Raw genomic sequence first — 15,970 nt, 5'->3', positions numbered from 1 at the left:
AGAAAGTAAGACTTTCAAATGTCATTAAATTATAGATGTTGACTCACTTTGTAGATTTAACTGGACATAGTCCAATTTTTATAGCACAGAATAAAGATTTTAAAAATAAATAAACTTTCAAATGATGGTAATTCAGGCATTTATGACACATCTGCAGAATGTCAGACGTCAGTGTGTTTTACGCGTCACTTCTCCCTCGACGTTTGATCCATCTGGTGCAATAATGAGAGGATACGCGCATTGTTTGTTTCCACCACTTGGCCACCCATCACCATCTCCTCCAGGATAACGTGCACTTTCTCCAAGTGGAATAATATCTTTGGATCATGTCAAGAACTGCCACAGATACCATGACCATGAATGCTTTTAAATACCACCCCCCTAGCACTAGAAACACCGATTTCTGGCCAACTTACGAAGCATACTAATTGGAATGGGTGATGACGACAACAACGATGTGTTATTATCAACACAGAATTTACAAGGTGTTTATATTTCAAGTATGACTAAATCCATTCAGACAAACACAAAGTTGTATCACTATGTTAAAGGAGCAGAAATAGGGCAAAATACGTCATTACTTTATGTAATGATGACCTAATTAATAAAATACGTCAAATATCAGTCTTAATTAGGTCAGGGCAATCTAGTTTGCACAAAGGCTTCTAGGATATCCAAGGTGCATCAGCATATTTGAAGGTAAAAACACGGATGAAAATACAAAGGAAAGATCCGTGTGACCTAGTTTCCAAAAGGATTTATACAACCAAAGTGCGTCAGCACATCAACAGGCAGAAACTGAGCAAAATATGAAAAATGGGACCATTGGACTGTAGCTTATCTGGGTCCTGGCCTAATGTTGTAACCCAAATTTGGTAGCATTCTGACTGGTGGCTCTGGCGAAGAGGATTTTTGAAGGAATTTATTAAGTCCACCATTTTGACCTATTTAAAGTCACGTGACCGGAACAAGCTTTGCAATCCCCATTACCAGCCAGGGGCAGAACCATGCTGCCAAATTTCAGCCGGATCAGCCCAGCAGTTTGGCAGGAGAAGTCAAAATAGGAGACGGACGGATGGACGGAGCATAATGACAATACCTTATCTGGAATTATAATCTGGACAATATCTTATAAATTAAGAAAATTGACATATTTTCGACCATCTCTGCCTTTTTAAAATAGGCTTCTTCAGGGGTTTTGAGGCTTGATAACATTTCTAAATTCACATCCAAATCCAGCAAAGGAGTGGTCATTTTCTGTTAGGCAGAATACCCCCTCCAAAACACACCCCATAACCCAAACTTTAAATACTAGTTCATGAAGTGTGACTCCCTTTTTTTACTTTGTCTGCAGTCATAACAAAAATTATATCCTATATAAATCATGATGTAAATAAAAGGGCAACAAGTAACACAGACACCAGGTGCTGGCTTTATGGTTATGGTGGCTGGTTTGGGATCCTCAGGTCTGGAGTTCAAAACCAGATATTACCATTAAATTAATACCAGGTGGGGTTGACTCAGCCTGTCATCCTTCCCAGGTCGGCAAAATGAGTACCAGCTTGCTGGAATGATTGAGCCATTCAAGTATCCTGTGTCGGAGTGGTGACCCGTCCAGGAATGCGCCCAATAGCCAAGGAGACTGCTTCGGCAGCACCAATGCTCTGTCCAGATTATGGTCCCAATGGATGGATGGAAGTAATATCTGAGAACTGCAAAACATCATTAAGACTAGAACGACACTCGGTGGAGTGCATACCTCCACAAGGCTAAACAGTTTACGTCTTGTATCCCAACGATAGGCCGGATGTAGATCCAGGCCTGAACCAAAATCTAATCGGCTTTTTCTTGTCACCTAACCAACTCATCCACAACATTTTCAAATATCATGCTACACATAGTTTTAGGCCCCATCTCTCAATGGTGAAGAATCACTTGAAAACTTCTCGTATCTGGATCCGGATTCACATCGTCACCAAATGAAATCAATTTGTCCTCGTCACAATCCCAACCTGTCCACCAAGTTTCATCCAAATCAGTCCACTTTTTGATATATCATGCTATGCTGTATATTATTTTTAGCCCAAGCACTCAATGGTGAAGAATCACTTCAAAAAAAAAAAAAAAAAAAAAAAAAAAAAAAACTTATCAGATCTGGATCTTCACCAAAATCGAATCAATTCATCCTTGTCACACACCCAACCAGTCCACCGAGTTTAATCTGAATTCATCCACCACTTTTTGATATTCCCTGCTCACAGACAAACAGACAGACAGATAGGGGTGATAACATAACCTCCGGTCACCTTCGGTGGTGGAGGTAATAAACTGCATGAAGTGATGTAGTTTAGAACTTCCTGATCACTGGATACACGATTAAGCTTTTCATATCACTTCGTTATAAAAGACTTTGGTCCAATGTAACAAAATTAATATAAAAACTATCATCTTGCAAAAGAAGAAAACTTAAAACAGCAAATCCTTAACGTGAAATTGGCCACAAATGTTCAAAAGTGTCACGCACGCACTATCCAATCCAGTATTACAATATCATTAAAAGACAAATTATTTGAGCTATTCACAGGAAGACTGAGCATATCCTGCTGCTCACTACAGATTACACTGCAGTGATTTTAGTACGAAAACTTTACATTACCGTGCACCGCCGGCAACTCGGGAAGAAGCAGGAACACTTCACACCAGTCAGAATTCTCTGCCTCCTATCTACATGTTCATCATACCTCACCTTTTAAATAAATTATGCAAATAATGATTGCTCACTCCTCCCCCCCCACCCTCAATTCCTGTCATTATATACTTTTGCAAATCTCTTCCCTTCTACCCCATTAAAGCTCTTTCAAAAAAAATTTCATTCCCACGACACTTCATCACTCTCTTACTCTCCCATTATATGCTCTCTTCCACCCATTCTCATTTACAATATTCCCAACACCCCTTCCGCCACTTAATTTATAACCAAACGTCTCATTGTAAATGTATCTCTCTTCGCATTCTTCCATCAATCTGGTTCAAAAACAACAGTTTGTCCTGAACTGCATAAGCTGCCAGACCCTATGGTTTCTTCAGACCAAATGATCTCGATGAAGGATACATCAAGTTCGCACTGTGGGAGGGGTGTTATTTGGTTGACAAGAAAAGCAGGCAAAAAAAATCAATCAAAACTTACACTATATAAATCAAGGATAGCAAGAAAAGTAGGCAAATTAATCACTCAGCATGTCCAATTTCAATTCAACTGGAAGGTATAATAAACAAGGCAATGCCATAACATCAAAGCACTCACCACACGGTTGAAGTACTTGTCCAGAGTTTCAACAAAGTTTTGAATTAGTTCATAAATTGCCAATTCATTCTAAAAAACAAAACAAAAAGGCATTAAAAGGCAAAAGAAAAACTTGCATTGCAAATGGTTAATGCATGCTAATCAATGACATCGGAAGAATTGGCTCGCTCCATATTAGTCATCGTTGAAACTTCTGCATTTACACCAACTGTGATCCACCAGTCATAATACTACTTCATAAGTTGTAAAACACTGCATTAAACCTAAGAACACAGAGTTCTCCACACTTTTAAAACACCTGTACGTTGTTAAAGAAGTGTGCATAGGTGTTTACAACCCAGTAGAGGGAGTCAAGTAACTGAATGAAGGAGCACAGGGGGGAAAAAATAAAAAGGAATAATCGGGGTGTGATGTCCCACAATGGATGGGTTTTGCAGAATAAGAGGTACAGAAATAATAATTATAATCGGACAGTTAATAACAACACATATCCAGAACCTGTACACTTGCTAAAATCTAAAATCGATTTGTGACAAACAAAAAAGAAAATCTTCACGACATCATGCAAGTAAAACGAGAAGGGCACTCGGTAGAGCGCATACCATCGCCCCGTTATGCCTGATCCACAAGAACATATCTGGCCCAACACATTTTCAAAATATCATGCTGTATATCGTTTCTTGAGCCCTATCTCTCAATAGTGAGGAATCACATTACAAAATTTGAGTAGTCGGCTCTGGATTCAGATCTTCACCAAAATCGAATCAATTCGTCGTGGTCACACACCGAACCTGCCCACAAAATTTCATCCAGATCTGTACTTTTTGAGATATCGTGTACACAGACAAACAGACAGACAGTAAGGGGTGAAAACATGACCTCCTTCACCTTTGGTGTCAGAGGTAAAAACAGCATCATATGAAAAGGTCAGAGTAACATTTTCTTCTTCAAATCCAATCATCGATCTTAAATGGCAGGTTTGATCAACATTTACAATTCATCTATGGTGTTTCAACAATATTTCCCAAATATATTTCACAGTTAAGACTTGTATAATCTTTCAAGTTATGAATAGGTAAGTGCAAATGCATGCCTTCAAATGTGGTTTCTTCTTTGATATTGTGACCATGTTTTTTTACAAGCTTTATATTTGGTGAGAAAGCTTCAGCAAAACTCACTTAACCTTACTGCTGCTTGAAATTCGGACCAATTAAGTATCAGTGCAAAAAGAAGAGAACACGCATAGAACCCAGTTCTGCTGCACAGTCTGATCTGCAGTTTTAAAGCTGACATGATTAAAATTATTCGTCTAATGGATTAAAGGTTTTATCTGGGGAGAGGGCAGCCGTGAAAATAATATCATGGAGCTCTGGGGAGGGGTGGGGAGAAAAAAAACGCATGGACCTGGTTGGTAATTCATGAAAAATAAATTGCAAATGAAAGTCCAAGTACTTTTCTTCTTCTTCTCTTTAACATAGCAAAAACAGCCAGCACTGTACTACTCAGTAGGTTTAGGGAAACTACTGCACCAGTAAACATACAGGGTGTTTCAAAAATATCGATACAACTTTGACCTCCTGCCATCTGTTTTTTGACCTATACCGTTTTCCTTTTCAGGGTTTGATGATGACATCGTGGTATTTGTTCCCTGGGATGTCTAGCTCCATAGCTCAACTATGCCATTGACAGTGAAGCAGAAGACAAAAGTGGTGGCTCTGTGGTACGAGACTAAATCATATGTGGATACTCGCCGAAGGTTCTGCTGGGAATACGACCTCAGAACACGTGATGGACCCACAAATTGTTCCATTCAATGTATTGTGAAACATTTGAGCACAGGGGTACAGTGCACAACCAGAGCAAGGGCAACAGTTACAGGCCAGCATCAGTAACCAAGAGCCAAGCGAACATCAATGCCATGTGGGATTCTGCAGTGGACAGTCCCAAGAAGTCCCACCGCTGGCGCTCCCGGGAGCTAGGCATCAAATCAACATCAGTCTGGTGTATCCTCACGAAGGAACTGTTGCTTTTCCCATACATCATTTCTATTTGGCACAAAATCAGTCAAGATGACATGAGGAGACTTGATATGTGCAATTGTCTGAGTGACAGGATGGAGCGGTACCCAAACTGGATCAACCTAATCTGGTTCACTGATGAAGCCCATTTACACTTGAACTGTGCCATCAACAACAACATTTTCTGGGGGGGGGCAGAACAACCTGAGGAGATCACTAAGAGGTACCTGAAAGGGACCAAGGTCACATGCTTCTGCATCATCTGTGCCATATGGGGAACCCTAGGGCCTTACTGGCTTGAGAATGACAACAGCAAGATGGTGACGATCAATGGTGAGCACTACTGGGCCATGCTCCAGAAGTTCCATAATGATCGAGCCCAAATGGTCACCCCAAACTAGGTCAGTATGACCTGGTTTACACAGGATGGTGCAGCCCGCATACAGCTGGCAACAATATCACTTTCCTGCGGCAGCTCTTCAGAAACCACCTCGTTGCCCTGGGAACTGCTCATGACTGGGCAACCCATAGCCCAGAACCCTCGGTTCTTGGGGGCTGACAAGGGCTCTGTCTATGCCAACCATCCTGCCACACTGGATGATCTGAAGCAGGAGGTGTCAGATGACCTCCAGGTAGTACCACATGAGACCTACAGGAAAGTTGGACAGAACTTTAGTCAGGATCAATGCCTGTCTGAACCACAGAGGGGCACACATCGAGAACGTCAATTACAAGGATTTTGCGTAAATGCCAATTTCAGACCTTGGGCTTTCACGAACTCAAGCAGGGACTTACTGCAATAGCAATCAGTGAAAGAAAATACAATGTCATAAGTTTTCAAGAAATTTTTGGTTCACATTCCTCAGGTTACTGTTTCTTTGTAAATAAACATTTAAAGTTGCTTCACTCTTTTTGAAACACCCTGTATACCACGTACTCGACACAAGGACATTGAGAGACAGTTTCTCATGGATTACTCTTACTGCTATCCTAAAATGCACCCCCACTCCCAGCAGTTTATTTCTAAAGAACACCTTTACAACAAGCAAAACCAGGTTTGCAAAGTTTGTTGATGACAGCACCATGGGGTATTTTGTTTCTCCCTTTGTCAAGACACCCACGATTAGGCTGAGTTTTTGGGTCTCTCACTCTCTCACCACAGGCAGGTCGGTGGTCTTTCTGTCTTCTTCAATCTCCTCTCTGGTCTGCCCCCCCCCGCTTTGTCTGCGATATGTCCCCACCATATTTCCGCAGGGTGCTCAATGTCCGCCAACAACCCCCTTCTGGTAAAACTACCAAAATCACGAATCACTGCTCACCTTCACTCTTTTATTCCTCTTTTTCCCCACCATTGGAATAAACTCCTACACTCTCTTCAATCCCATTCTTCCCTCAAGGCCTTCAAAACAGCTGTTCAACACCACTTCTTATCTTCCCCCATCCAAATCATCGATCTTTTCTACCCCCGTTAATCCACCCCAAACCCACCTCCTTCAAATTCCCTGCTTTCCTTCCTGAAAGCCCCTGTAACGTCGATCTTGTATACCCCATGTTCCCCACCCCATCCCTCTTCCTTCCACAGATCTCATAATGTCTGGTCCCCCCGTTTTGTTCTCCTCTCCTCTGCCCCTCTTCTCTCCTGCCCCCTTGCTGTGCATTGTGTTAACGCTCATACGAGTCTCGACAATGTATATTTTAAATAAATAAAAAAGACATGATGTTTGCACAGTCACAGATCAAGATCACTCAGTGGTACAATGACAACATTCAGATGAAACTGTTCATTGAATCTGATGACACTCCTTCAACATGTATAATTTACTGTCTGAAATTCAAACAAATGTCCAGAACTTTCTCAAATTCAGGGCTACGAAGAAATATATGGTAATACTTAGCTCCTCATCCATTCTGAAACGTTAGGCTTCAACAACCAAACAGTGAAACTTTGGATTACCACTTCACTTCTGCTTCCACTTGATTTAAATTTAGTCATCACTGGAGTTCCAATATATTCCTTTATTACGTATACAGTATTATTATTATTTTTTTTAAATCCATTTCTTTCCATTCATGCATTTATCAAAGGAGTACTAAAACTTTGGTTAATGTTCTCGTAATATCACACTTAGATAAATGCAATTCATCGTTAGCAGATTTATGATGTCGTACAACTGAAAGCATCAATTCACATTTGGTGAAAGGACAACTGGATTTCAGAAGTTTTTGACAAAATTTGTTTCCAAAAATTAAACTGAATAACTCATAGAATTGTATCAAAAAATTTTGAGGGATGTATATAAAACACAACGATCTCTCTTTTTTCACAATTTCATAACCATAACCCTGCCTCACACCTTGAACCAAGGCCTTAAATAGCATTGGAATCTCCCATTATAAACAGTCTATGGGCCTATCACTTTACCATCGCAGACAGATAGGTGATCTCTCTGTCTTATACCACCACTTTTCTGGTGTTGCACCCTCTGCCCTTTCCATGCAAAACCCCTACCGAGAATCGCCAGGGTTCTTTAGATTCCCCCTCCCCCTAATGGAAGGAGGAACTGTTCCCGTGATCCTGAGGACGCAAACACAAACACAGAGTTTGCCTGGACCGGACAGAAACCAGTCTCACAGCATGTCGTTTGTCGGGAAACTGTTGCCCGTTTGTCCCATCAAATCTACACAAGGGCACCTCTCGCAGCTCGACCAGACCTGGACCACCCCATCAATTATTTCATTCCTCCTGCATCTTGCAATCATTTTTCTCTTTCTGTATGTCTGACTACCTCTTGATAATCGGTGTCAATAAGCATAGTAGGGGAGTATCTACGGAGGGTATCCGGAGCTTCCTTTTATGGTCTTATTACACATTTGAGATGTTAACACAAAAAAAATTCCAGGCACTCTGGCAATATTAAAGATGGAGTCCAAAATGGGTAAAATCATAGAATACGGTATATAACATCTCAAAAATGTGGCAAATTGGAAAAATAATCATTGGGATTTGGTTCCTGATCATTACTTAGTAGTGTCTCATAATTGGCTGTTTTCTGCTTTCTGCATTTTGGGTGGTATTGGGCCTCTGCTGCAAACAAATCAAATCCTCGGATTCACTTTAAGAGCTACTCATTGTTGTTCGCTTCTGCTATTTGCAGCACTTTCTGCCATCCATCACATTCAAATGAAGAGGTGCCTTCCTTTGTGTCGATGCCTGCCTTTTTCACATGGATTCGGCCTTCAGTATTGCAGAAAATACAATCAGGTTCAAAAAAGATTTTTTCTGATGCTTTCTTGCGCTTTAGCCTCCCTTCTTGGCTGGTAGATGGTCCACGAGCTTCAGGATTGTTAGGTGGTTCACTAGCTGTTAACCAATGTAGATTCAGGGTAAATCTTTGGTAACATCCTCGGTGATAGCCCTCGTTCTCCTGGATCTCATCAGGAATGCCCTGACAGATATCTGTCATTCAATATGAAGAACCTGGTGGTTCAGCTAAGCGACGATCCCGTATATTTTTGAGAAGTTCCAATCTATCATTTGGATTTGTCGTCTGAAAAATATGTGAACGATCCATGCTTAATTCCAGACATATGAATGACACAATGTTCCCGTTTGCATTTTCTTTCCATTTCAACAACTTTCTTTTGACAATTACATTAAACTATTTCTTGCTCGTCTGACATCTTGACTTGTGATCTTGATCTTGACTAGCTACGATCTTGTAAAGCTAACTAATCTAACCTGGAAAGAGAAAAAAAACACACATAAAAATATTAGTACACATAATACTTGAGTGTATGTAAATATTCAAAGTGCATCGGGGTGTGTATAGGGGTGTGTTTGTGTGGGTGTGTGTGTGAGTGTGTGTGTGGGGGGGGGGGGGTTCTGGCTTTCAAATTGTCCACAATCTTCAATTCCAAGTACGATAACAGTAATAAACATCCTTGATAAGAATTACAAGACGAATATTCCATGGTTCTGTCCCTCTATTATTATTACATTAATGATTATTTGAAGCTGACATTTGATATTGTTGCGGTTCTCAGAACCGCATGCAACACATAGTTGTCCCGAGTCATTTATGCCATTAATATACGTGCAGATATACCCCTTCGTTTTGTGTAGTGGGAGGACAAGGGAGTGCGTTGCGATGGGCTATTAGTTAGGATTATTAAATCATTTTCCCTTTTATTTTATTCCCACCTTTTCTTTTCTGAGGGAAATCTGCCTCGCTTGCCCCTAGTCTCACTTACTACAGTATGACAACCCACGGTACCCTCCCCAACGATCACTTCCGAGGCAAAATTGCAACGTGCGCAATGGAGTAGACTGGCGCTTTGAGCTTCCACAGTCTATCCGAGGCCAGACATGTGCGGCATGTCACGTACGCTTTCGCACCCAGGTGGGTGGGCTATACCAGCATCTGGCCGAAACCCGGCCCAGGATGGCAGACCACGTAAGGGGTCAGGGCCAGTCGGAACGCCGACCTCCGTGTTCTATAAAACATGGGGAAATCCTCTGTGTTGTGGTTGTTGTGTGTGTTCGGTGTGGGTGTCTTCACACGGAGTGTTCCTGCTACTTGACTCCGCCCACGTCTCGCCTCGACGGCTCACCTCCTGTTCCTAGTCTCCGTCCACATGACCTCGCTTCCTGTTTCTCGACCAAGCCTCCTGCCTGGTCCCGCCAACTGCTCCACCCTCGCCCTCTGGACTCTCCCCTTCTCCACTCAAGCTCCTCCTGTTCGGAACACGATCTCCACACGTGCGGCTGTGGCCAGAACAATGCAACTATCATCTGTTAAGTAAGCCTGTAGAAGATTTTATTGTTGTCACTGTGAATAATCTCGCATCAAGTCTGCACTGTGTCTGCTTTAGTAAGTTGCTTGTATAATTGTCGCACCCCACACCTCTCTCCTCTTTCCCTGGTGTATACCGTGGTGCCCCCAGAATCCGAACGCCCCATTGTTTGAACAAATTGGAATCCGAACAATTTTTTGAGAAAATTTTGCTCTAAAAACCGAACACATTTTCAAAAACCGAACACAACGTAGCGTTCACATTTGTTCACATGCATCTCCCCCGCCTGTTCGACCCACATCTTCGCGCTTTGTTCATTCAGTTCGTCGGTGGAAGTCCTCGTGAAAGCATCTCTCGTGTGTCGATCGCTACTTTACCTCGTGTTTTCACCTTGATTTGTGCTGTTTTTTTTATTCATCTTGTGTTTTAATTAATAACAAAAAAGCAATCCGATCACATGGTGTGACGGACTGTCAGGCAAGGATTTAATTTCACAGAAAAACCGGTTGTAATTTGGAATATCCATGATTACCTCAGCCCGATGCGTTTGATGAAAGTGATTGTGGTTCTGGGGGCATCATGTTTGATGAGCTGCGCTGCGGGCAGCACTCTCGCAGAGTGCGCGAGCGATCGGAACCCAGGCCGGAGCATGAACCTGTGTGGACCTTTGGATGTAGTGATTGTACCGGTTTACATACAATATACCGCCACCGAAGGTCAGGTCTTATTTTACCTGAAACATGGGTAATTTCAGTTGAAAGTGGGTTTTCTTGGGGTCCAGGAACAGATTAATTCACTTTCCATTATTTCTTATTGGGAAAATAGTTTTGGAATCCGAACTTTTTGCAATCCGAACAACCTCCTGGAACGAATTAAATTTGGATTCTTGGGGCACCACTGTATACCCAATAAATCATTGTTGTGACGCATGCTTTTCCTCACTTGCTGTAAATAAATAATCATCATTTGAAATGTTCCCAGCTCGCCTTTGTCTTTTCCCTCATTGGTCCAGCATGGTTCGAATCCAGGTTTAGCCGGGTCTTTATTCCCAACGGTCCATTCCTTCTAGCTGGTACGTCCTTGGCAGTGCCGCTCGGCTGCATCCGATCCGGTAGAGTGATCCGGTTCGGACAAGGCGTACAGAGGGCATGGTTCCCCGGTGGTTAATTACGTAACCCGATTCCATTGACGGGAGGACCTTAGGTCACGCGGTTGAGTTATTGGCGTCCACGGTCGGTTAAGCGACCCGCCACGTCACGGAATTATCCGTGAGCGATGGCCTACAATTCCGGGGAGTCTGGTGGGAATCGACTTAGCTTCCCCCACCAAGTGGTCTTCTCAACCAACTCTGCCGGCCAACAACAATATTTACTATGATTTTTGTTGGTTCACGAGTCAGTAAGTGACCACTATATTCATTATGGGTGTGTCTGTCTGTCTGTCTGTCTGTCTGTCTGTCTGTCTGTCTGTCTGTCTGTCTGTCCCGAGCATAGCTCCGTGGGTTTTGATCCGATCTTGATAAAATTAGGGTGAGAGGTTTGTATCATGATCTCGTTGTGTTTTCCGGAGAATGGGCATGCTGCGCCCATTATGGGTGGAGCCACGCCCAAAAAAAACATGTGTTTTTAGGGGGTAGCCAGTTTCAAGTTACATCTTCTCCGAGGGGGTTTGTCGAATCTGGCAGGGGTTTCGGTATTTGGTTAGCCCAATGGCACCTGCATAGCCCCACGGAGCTCGATTTTTCATTTTTGTCCCAAGGTCAGGGTCACAAGGTCACGAACTTAGAAAATGTGAAAAAAAAATCAATAAATTGGGCATCGAGCTCCTAGGGTTTTCAACTGTTTCGAATGAAAGTTGGTATGCAAGTAGTGCTGTTCGAGTACTACAACTTTCACGTTTACGTTTTTCCCTGATTTCCGCCAGTTTGTCTGTGGCGTCCCCTCAAAGGTCAAAAAATAAAAAAGGCGAACCGTGTACATTGCTCGTGAATCATCGCCGTCTCCAGACTTGTGATCTTTATACCATTTTAAAACCTTTTTGAACTCCATCTTGGATTTTATGGATGGCAACAAAACATAAATCACCACAAAGACCGATTTGTTTCTAATAATCAGGAACATATATTACAATGAATCCAAATATTAATTTACTGTATATTATTCTTAGTTTCAGGCTTATATACAATTTTCTATGATTTTGCCGATTGTGGCGGCCATTTTGGATGCCATCTTGGAATTTAAGCATTGTAACAAAAATCAATCACTAGGTATTAGTTACTAATGATGAGAAACACATTAAAATTCCAATGAATAATTTACAATTTTGTCCCAGTTTTTGGCTGTTATAATATAATTTTCGATGATTTTGCATATTTTTGGCAGCCATTTTGAATGCCATCTTGGATTTTTTTCAATGGCAACAAAGCTCAATTATCAGAAACTATTAACTTATGATCAGGAACCAAACCCCAATAATTATTTTTCCAATTTGCCACATTTTTGAGATGTTATATACCATATTCTATGATTTTACCCATTTTGGCGGCCATTTTAGACGCCTTCTTGAATATCGCGAGAGTGCCGGGAAAGTTTTTTTGTGAACCTCTCAAATGTGTAAAAGGACCATAAAAAAGTTGGTTAAGTAGAGTCCTGGCAGGGGGAAGGGGGTGCACAGATACCCTCTGCAGATACTTGACTAGAGGGCGAGTCAGATTAAATCAAGATCTTTACAGTTGATAAGTGAGCTTTATATGCCGAACAGGATGTCTTCTCCATTATCTCCACCACCGAAGGTGGACAGAGGCTACGTATTCAACCGTTTGTCTGTCTGTGAGCAGCATATTATCTCAAAATGTTATGGACGGAATTGGTCGAAACTTGGTGGACAGGTTGGATGTGTGATGAGAACAAATTGATTCGATTTTGGTGAAGATCCAGATTTTAGAATTTTAAAAAGTGATTCTTCCCATTGAGAGATGGGGCCAAAAACAATATATAGCATGACATTTCAAAAAGTTGTGGACATGTTATGACAAAACTTGGTGGATGAGTTAGGTAGGTGACAAGAACAAGCTGATTCGATTTTGATTAGGGTACGGATGCAGATCCGGCCTATCGGTGGATGCAAAACGTAAGCAGTTCAGCATGGCAGAGGTATGAGTTCGACTGAGTGCCATTCCAGTTTCAAAATATTATTTTACAGCAAGGTAAAAATACAAATGTACAATTATATTGGATAAAAATTTATATCGCAGGTGACAATCGCTTCTGATCGAGGAAAATGGCCGAGAAAAAAAATCAGATTTAAAGATTGATACACCCAGTCCTCGCTTTATGTCATGGTTACCTTCTTGTGAAACACAACGTTAACGGAATCAATTTTCCCCATAAGAAATAGATAAAATACACCAATTACGTTCCACAGCCTCCCTTTGCCCCATAAAATACATAACATATACAACATAAATTCAATGGGATTTTATAGAAAATATATATTATACATCCATTATAAGCTAAATTAATGGACCAAAAAGATAAATAAAGTAGTCTCCTTACTCGATAATGTTCTTGAACTCAGGCGGGAATATCTCAGAAGCAACGGTAACTGAACTAGCGGCTTCACCAGTCATCTTAATATTGTGGATGTTATAACGTTGAAACCATCTTCAGCTGGCTGTAAAGTTCTCATCCTTCGATCCTTCACCCTCTATGGCCTTTAAGTTGTCATCCAAGGAATTTGCTTTATGCTGGATAACTATAAGGCTCACAGGAGCATTGCGTTGATTCTGGTGCTCTATCCACGTAGCCAGCATCTTCTCAATCACGGAACTTCGAGCACGACTTGTCTTTGTTGCACTCGTCGAAGTACCACTTCCAGCACTTGCCTTAATCTTGTCTGTGATGGTAAGGATAGTATGCACTGTTGTGGGGGTTTGGCCGAACGCTATACCAATGTCCACAGCACATTCACCTTTCTCAAAACAGTGTAAAACCTCCATTTTCATAGCAAGGCTAATGGCCTTGCGCTGCTTCTTCAAAACACAAGCATCACAAACACTTGATGGGTGCTTGGGAGCCATTTTGAATGGTTACAGTACAGTATTTATAGCAAAAACACTTAAGCACGCACATACCCTGCGGAAGCTTAACAAAGACTGGGGAAAAAACGCTTTGGGACGCTGTGACGCTCCATGAGAGAGGGTAGCGCACCAAGATGAGAGAGAGTGATGCACCATAGAAAGTAGTTCGTGTTGGGTGACAACGTTATAACGAATCGGTGGGATCATAAAACAACATTGTAGGAATTATGGGTATCTAAAGAGAAGCAACGTTATAATGAAACAATGTTGTCTGGAACAGCGTGAAACGAGGACTGGGTGTACTAACCAAGTGTGCTGCTCTGAAACATTTTAATTCAAAACATGCAAGATTATCACAAACAAAGTGAAGAAGTCCGACGTGAATATTGCAACAAACGTTAGTTATGTGTTTTGCCAGACCTCGTCTTCATCGATGCCAACAATGCAAACAACAGAGGCGAAGCAGCGAAAAACTAGACGAAAATCTTTGTATTCCACAAAAGAACACTGAAAGAGAAGACGTGAAAAACAAAATCATTTCACAATTCCAACATAAATTACACAAATAATATACAAGCATCATACCTGTAAAAGAAAAAAAAAAATAAACACAACGAACAACTTAACACAATAACTCAGAAAATTAGGCATTGGAGGAAGGAAGGAGAAAAGAGAAGGTGGGAGAGATGGCAGGATATCTGAAAATTATTTCAGCTAATAATCCATCCATCCATCCATTGGGACCAGAATCTGTGCAGAGCGTTGGTGCTACCTCAACAATCTCCTTGGCTATTGGACACAATCCTGGACAAGTTGCCATTCCGACACAGTATACCAGCATGCTGGCACTCATTTTGCCGACCTCGGAAGGATGACAGGCAGAGTCAACCCCAGCTAATATAAATTCAAGAGATGAGTGGGATTTGAACTCGGGACCCTCAGATCCCAAGCCCACCACTCCAACCATTAAGCCAACACCAAGCATATGCTAATAATACATTGATATAACAACCCGAAACGGAGATCCAATATACATATATATTACTAAAACTCTCATCGTGAATGTATGTATGTATGTATGTATGTATGTATGTATGTATGTATGTATGTTCCCGAAATACAGCCAAAACGTTACACAATAGCGGAAAAATTTTAGGGCCACCTTACTCACCATTCTCCTGCGGTGTGCAGTATCAAGTTTCGTTCAAATCGGGCAACAAAAAATTTATTAAAAAATCAATTCCGGATTCAGTCAAGTACTCTTCGGGATAATTTGATCAAATGCAAACAACCTCAGCGGTATAGTTCGCTGAAGCTATCTTTTTTCCTTGAAACGATTTTTTTTTTCCATCAACCGCTTTCACAACGGGAACCCAACGGGAACCCAACGAGTTCACGGGTCGTCTGGAATATATATAAAATCAAAACGTGTGGAGTGTAACAAAACATCAAACGGAGCCACCTATCCGGATTTCGGGTTTATTTGCCCTTATTTGGACAGCATACTGATAAATATCGAACCAATGATGACCACATTCGTCATTTATACATCAGACACACCTCCTGACTGTTGTGGTATCAGTCGGACGATGTTAAATGGAGATCGGGGAGTGCTCGTCACACTCTGTTTCAATTTACTGATCACATTTACTTGAATGGTTTGCATTAGCAGAAACAATCGTCTAGGTGGTGGACGGACGGTTGTTCTTTGCGGATTATGCGGTTTTACTGTGTGAGACGTAATCCACGGCGATGCTCACCATAAGTCAGGAGGTG

At 41.6% G+C, this 15,970-nt stretch overlaps 1 protein-coding gene across 2 annotated transcripts in view; it reads right to left on the bottom strand.

The window, feature by feature from the left end:
- Positions 1-26: 26 nt before the first annotated feature.
- AP4S1 (adaptor related protein complex 4 subunit sigma 1) overlaps positions 27-15,970 on the bottom strand; it is a 37,868-nt gene continuing 21,924 nt past the window's right edge. For both annotated transcript variants that reach the window (XM_085858466.1, XM_085858467.1), the window contains exons 2-5: positions 14,615-14,701; positions 3,305-3,373; positions 3,113-3,124; positions 27-317 (exon numbers count right to left, since the gene is read on the bottom strand). In XM_085858466.1, coding sequence (XP_085714592.1) covers positions 186-317; positions 3,113-3,124; positions 3,305-3,373; positions 14,615-14,701 — 300 coding nt within the window. In that variant the 3' untranslated portion in view covers positions 27-185. The remainder of the gene's footprint in view (positions 318-3,112; positions 3,125-3,304; positions 3,374-14,614; positions 14,702-15,970) is intronic.

This window comes from Eptatretus burgeri, chromosome 15 (assembly GCF_056783735.1).
Source record: "Eptatretus burgeri isolate ZD-2024b chromosome 15, Ebu_testis_v1, whole genome shotgun sequence".
Taxonomy (NCBI): domain Eukaryota; kingdom Metazoa; phylum Chordata; class Myxini; order Myxiniformes; family Myxinidae; genus Eptatretus; species Eptatretus burgeri.
The sequence above is the reverse complement of the archived record's forward strand: the minus strand, read 5'-3'. Positions and strand labels throughout refer to the sequence as shown.